This window comes from Petaurus breviceps, unplaced genomic scaffold, assembly GCF_028583685.1.
Source record: "Petaurus breviceps papuanus isolate PSGF00001 unplaced genomic scaffold, PetGlider_PUasm1.0 90823, whole genome shotgun sequence".
In the NCBI taxonomy this organism is placed as follows: Eukaryota; Metazoa; Chordata; class Mammalia; order Diprotodontia; family Petauridae; genus Petaurus; species Petaurus breviceps.
The window spans coordinates 16,282,210-16,288,521 of NW_027187352.1; the positions used below are offsets into that span (position 1 = coordinate 16,282,210).

The 6,312-nt window shown below is 38.8% G+C and overlaps 1 protein-coding gene across 31 annotated transcripts in view; it reads right to left on the reverse strand.

The window, feature by feature from the left end:
• The window catches only part of DLG2 (discs large MAGUK scaffold protein 2), a 2,470,643-nt gene that overhangs the window by 23,526 nt on the left and 2,440,805 nt on the right, over positions 1-6,312 (reverse strand). For all 31 annotated transcript variants that reach the window (XM_069070968.1, XM_069070969.1, XM_069070964.1 and 28 more), the window contains one exon: positions 124-174. In XM_069070968.1, coding sequence (XP_068927069.1) covers positions 124-174 — 51 coding nt within the window. The remainder of the gene's footprint in view (positions 1-123; positions 175-6,312) is intronic.

Consider the following 6,312-nt stretch of genomic DNA (forward strand, 5'->3'; position numbering starts at 1 on the left):
CTACTACTACTACTACTACTACTACTACTACTACTACTACTACTACTACTACTACTACTACTATCACTGTACTGTCACTGCCCTTGTCAAAGCCAAGGAACCAAAAAAACCCAGAAGACTTACTTTCCTGCCTTGTGACAGGCTCATAAGAAAGAATGAGGTCCTCTTGTCCTCCTGAGAAAAGAAAGAAAAATTACAGGTGATCAGCGGCAAATCATAACACTTAGCAACCTTCCCTTGTCCCTAAGTACAAGAAATAGAGTTCAAAGTTAATTTTCCTTTCAAATCTCTCCTTGAACCATTTCCAAAGCTCCATTTACTTTCCTATGGCTTATTTCTCTGACTAAATGGCTTCATTAATCCTGCCATGTGCTTGTATCCCCAGTAAGAAGGTTTCTTGTCTAGTCCATGGGGCCATTTTGGGGTTATGTGTGGTTCAGCTGGGCCATGGTTTATGAAGAATTGTTCTACCAGACCTTGTTGGCAAATCTGTCTCTACCCAATGAATGAGGATCTTATTCAGAGCCCATCCCTGACTAAAAGGTTGCTGACATACAGCTAGAAGCTTCTTAGATTGTTGACAAAGCGTGTTACAAAGTGGTTCATGATGAAAAGCTGTTTATTCATTATTGCTATCCACCTGCTAACTCCCATGATGTGAGTAAAAAGATGATTACTTTAGAATAGGGCTATGATAGCAGATTTTGATAGGTGACAGATTTTTGGACAGAGATTTTTTACCTTATTCAATCACCTGAACAAGCATACTCAGAAGCAGTGGTATGGGGTCCAGGGACTCCCTAAGAAGCCCAGAGATCTGTTTAGTAGTCTCTATGAGTTCAAAACTATTTCTATGATAATATTAAGATTTAAAAAATTTCAAATGTAGTAAGTGTTGGTAGACATAACCCACATAAACAAAAGCTCTTTGGGAGAACCTCAATGATATTTTGAGATTATAAAGGGGTCCTGAGCATCAAAAGTTTGAGAACTCCTGCCCTAGAGGAAAGTGTTATTAAAAAAAATCAAATAACCCTCCCCCACCCCCACTTCATTTATTGGAATAAAAGATCCTAGGAGCAGGTTGCCTAAGAAATCACAGATTTGGGGTTAGTGATGCCTTCTCCAGTAAGCTGCCATGGGCCAATTTTGGTGGAATGTTGTTGAATCTGAGCAGCTGTTAAATTATTGGTGATACTTACTGCCAAAGCCATGCTTTGAAACCCAGGAAAGGGAATCAAAGGCCATGCTAAGAAATCTCCTGAATCTTTGAACAGTAACTGGGAGCATTTTCTGTTCTGGTTCAGCATAGAGCACATGATTACAAATGACCCTTGAATATTAAACTTTTTTTTAGTGAATTAATTTTTGAAACCTTCTTAGGATATCAATTTCCATCCAAAGAATAGAAGTGGCCACTCAGCCTCTCTAGGTCATGGACCTCTGCCCTTGTATCAATTCAACTGAATCATTTGTATCTCTTTTTGTGAAAAAAAAAAAAAAGTTTATATAGACTATGCCCAGTCCTCTTATTTGTCAGAGAGTGGATAAAACTATGAAATATCACTATAAGGTAGGGAACAGATATTTGTCAGAAACCTCTGAAATAAAGGATGGGAAACTGCATTATCTTATTATTATTATTATTACTATTATTAATAATAATCACTAGCATTTATATAGCACTTTAAGATTTGGTAGGTGCTTTATATATGTTCTCTCATTTGAGCTTGAGAACAATTATGGGTGGTAGATGCCATTATTATTCTAATTTTACAGATGAGGAAACTGAGGTACAGAGAGGTTTAGTGACTTGCCTGGGGTCACAAAACTAGCAAGTTCCTGAGGCAGGATTTGAATTCAAGTCTTTCTGATTCTAAGTTCAGCACTCTATGTAATGTGCTAGGTAGTTATCTCATCTTGCTATTCAAAAAAATGTATTTCAACATACTCTCTTAAAGGAGTAGAGTTGAAATTTGACATTGCTAATATTAGGAATGAATAGGGGGGTATTTGTTGAAAAAAAATATATTAAGTGCCCAGGATTAAAAGTGGACATCATTTGTATTTTCATATCGTTGTATTGCTTAGACATGTGTGTTTTTTTCTTTTTTTTTCTTTTTGCATTTTGGAGGAGGGAAGGTGGGACAATTGGGGTTGACTTGCCCAAGGTCACATGGCTAGTTTGGTGTTACATGTCAGATTTGAACTCAGGTCCTCCTGACTCCAGGGCTGGTACTCTATTCACTGTGCCACCTAGCTGCCCTGACATATGTGCTTTGTAATAAAATAATATAAAATAAATCAAGTGAAGGGGAAATAGAACTTCCTGTCCTCCCTCCCCTCATAAGACAGTCTTGCTGGACACTGGGCAGTTTGCCAGAAAATGACATGTTCATAAAATGTAACCATTTTATGAGTAGGAAAATGTTACTGTTGCTCGGTTGTTTTTCAGTTGTGCCCAACTCTTCATGACCCCATTTGGGGTATTCTAGGCAAAGATGCTGGAGTGATTTGCCATTTCCTTCTCCAGCTCATTTTACAGATGAGGAAACTGAGGCAAACAGGGTTCAGTGACTTGCCCAGGGTCACACAGCTAGTAAGTGTCTCAGGTCAGATTTGAACTTAGAAGGAAGAGTCTTTTTGATTCCAGGACTGCTGCTCTATCCACTGCACTACCTACATGCTCCTAAAATGCTTATTATGAGATATTATTGGTACAGCTGCCAATCCAGGGGTGACTTTTCTTGATGCCATTTTTGGAAGACAGCACTAATACCCATCAAAATGGAGGACTATGTATAATAGGGTTATATTACATGCATACTATATGGCTTCAGTTGTTTCAGATAATCAATAATTTTATGGACAAAATAATCAGATGAGGGATGGTTTCTTAAAGCATATTTTTTTTCTATAAGGGGGGAGTCTTGTACTGCAGGAGACCCAGAAATGTTAGGGCTTTTAGATTTATAAAGTCCTTTTCAATATCATCTCATTTGATAACACCTTTAGGAGGTAGATACTATAGAAATCATTATCCTCATTTTACAGAAGAGTCTAGAAAAGATATAACTCTCAATTGGCTACTCAGCTAATAAGTTTCAGGAGTTGGATTTGAACCGGGGTCTCTTTTCCTTCCAAACAGAGTGTCCAGTGGGACACTGCAAGCCACAAATGCAAAAAAATACCCCAAACTGGGGAAGGGTACCCAAATTTAAGTGTCCCCAAATACCCCAGTGTCCCTAGATCACCAGTCCTTGCAGTAATTTTAAGGGGCTACTTTAAAGACAAACCCAGTGAGATTTTAAACAGCCCGTCTGTAATTACCTATAAATAATACATGATTATGAAACCCTAGGAGACCAACTTTTTGCATTTCTCTCCTAGGATGTGATACTCCTTTGTCTAGTCGTCATGTTTCAATTTATTTCTTGAACGGCCAAATGCATATACCTATTTATAGCAGACAGAATCACTCTGCTAAGCACAGCTCCTGTGGCTGGGCATCCTGAAAAATAGCCTCAGATTTATAAGGTGCGATGTCACACTTAAGAGTTGCTCCAAAGAAGCCCTTGGAGAGGAAGGGGAGGGAGGATGTGACAACTATGCATTCAGTTACTTGCCCAGTTTTCAGTCTCAAGGTCAAGAATGGAAAGCCACAAGAGGGAGGCAGTGTGAGCAGTCAAGGGAGGGAGGGGAAGAGAAAAGATTCAAGGCTACCTGTCAGACTGCAAGCAAGGACAAAATGAGAAGGCAAAAAGGAATAAGAGAAAGGGCGGAGGAGAGGGAGGTTGAGCCTGGATCAAGGTCAAAGGCACATCATGGTTTTCTAACTAGCAGCTTCATTAGGAAAACGCTTTGAGTATTTAGAATTTCCTTGTGGTTCTTTCCTATATGGGAGCAAGCTTTTTACAACAAGGAAGAGGGGGCTAAGAAAAATCCGTTACCTTGTGCTAAGCTAGTGATGTGCACCTCTACAATAGGTTGGTTGTTTCTCAGACATCAGACACAGAGGCGACCATTGACTTCCTACTGGAAGTCTTTCCAGGTTGCTAGCCCTGTCAGAATAAGTGTGTGCTCTGCTGGCACGGTCTACAAGCTTCCAAGGTCATTTCAATGCCCCAATAAGGTATTGAGGGAGGGTAGAAAAATTCTAAATTTGGGGTTATAATTCCATTTTAAAAATGAGAGGATTCTCTACATCTATGAAGCCTTAAAAAATTCTATCATTGGTCAATAATGCTGCAAAACTTCTTTTAAAAATGCATATGGATCTATAATTCATAAGTATTATTATTTTTTCCCAAACATGGATTGTTTTATAAGCATTATAAAACAATTGCCATCAACACCTTATTTGTTTATAGGGGAGGTGCAGGCACCTGCTTTAAAGTCCCTGACCATTTTGTGGGTGTGTCTTAAGAGCCACAAGACTGAGAATGGAAGAATGATCTCGGGACTGTGTGAACACCTGCCCACACTTGTCAGAACATTACCAGGAGACACTAAGGGTTCTTTGCTAACAACTTCTTGAGTAAGTCAGAACAGCAGGAGACCTATGTGGCATTGGGCTATAGTATACCAGCCCAGCAAGAAAAAAAAAAGCAGAATTATTTCTATGCACGGACACTTGAAAGCTAGAGGAATGGAAAAGGACAGTTTTTAAAAGCACTATCTTGTAGCCAAAATAAGATGAGGAGAAAATGGACTCTTGATGTTTCAAAATGGAGAATGGGGGATGGGGGATGTATAATTAAGCAGCAAGAAGTAGAAAATACAAGATGGTAGACTGTAATTTCACTCTCATATTTAGAGGATTGTCCAAGTCCCTGATATTTCTATACTCTTTCCCTCCCTCCTCTGCCTGCTCGGACTCAAAAATATCCGCTTTACCATCTGCTTTCTTTGATTTCTGGCAGCCTACACTTTCACTTCACCCCTGCTCTGAGCACAGGAGGCTCCTTCAGATAACTGGGAGGCCATACCTAAGTTTTGTTTAAAAAACATGACTCATTCATTTTCCTCATGTGAATTCCTCTGCTTTAAAATACTCCATTTCGGTGTTTTTGGTTGATAAATACACTCAATTAATGAGGTAGTCATTGTGTAATTTTCCCTCAACTACATCTCGAGGAACATAACTGAGCTCTGGACAAGGTGGCTGTAAAAATGTGTATTAGAGATTCTGACAGCATCTTTAATTTCCTTTATGACATAAGTGGAACTCCCAAGGTATAATACATAGCACCCAAGAATGCAGGTCCACATATTATGGATGCTTTTCCAAGATACAATTATATTGTTGGGTGATAATTTGAAAAGTTTTGTAAGGTGATATTTTGTATAATAAGGCAATATGCATTCTAATTAAGCTGCATATTCAGTTGGTTTCAAATGAGGTTGAAGAGGAGGAAATATTTTTTCTGTGCATGAGAATTATAGGCTCAGAAAGGCCTGGGCCTCTGATTCTAACCACTGCCAGTTCTTGACGCCTGCTTCCCAAACCTAACATGGAATGGTTTTAAGCATGAGAAGTAGCCTCCCAGATGTTAATATCGGCATCCTTTGTAAATTTTAAATTTAACAGCTCCTTGGTTGGGATATAAGATAGTGAAAGTGAGAGCAAATACCAGTAAGACACTAGAAAAAAGCAGCTGATTAGTACTCAAAAGGCAGGTCTATAATTTAGTTGTCTGGAAGACACTAATTAATCTTTATTACAAATCAAAATTCCTAATCAGTCCCCAGTTTTCTAACATTTTCAGAAAGGTGGAAGAAAGAATAGTTATGAGTTGGAAGGGGAATGGGGGAAGATATGGGAAAGAGCAGATCGGCGAGGGGATTCAGTGGAATCACTGTTTTGGGGTGGTGGGTAAGAGAAAACTTGTAACTCAAAATCTTGTGGAAATGAATTATGTAAACTAAAAAAATTAAAAAGAGAGGAAAAAAGACTAGTTATGGTTTCTTTTCTGTGGATTGGTGCCATGAGATCTTTGTTGATTTTCATTCACTTGAGGATAGTAAATGATGGGGAGCTGACCCACTGAAACTTCCCCAGAGGAAACTAGGACTGTATAGAAATATAGTACACATTTTTTCTGTTTCTCTAATACTAAGAAATTAAATTTCTGGCTCTCCTTTGTCTTCATAGTTAATTTACTTTTCTTTTCTCTCCTTCCCTCATTCCCTTCCTTCATTCTTCCCTTTGTTTCCTCCCCTTCCTTCTCTCTCTTTCCTCTTCTTTGCCTCTTTCTCTTTTTTCCCTTCCTTCCTTCCTTCCTTCCTTCCTTCCTTCCTTCCTTCCTTCCT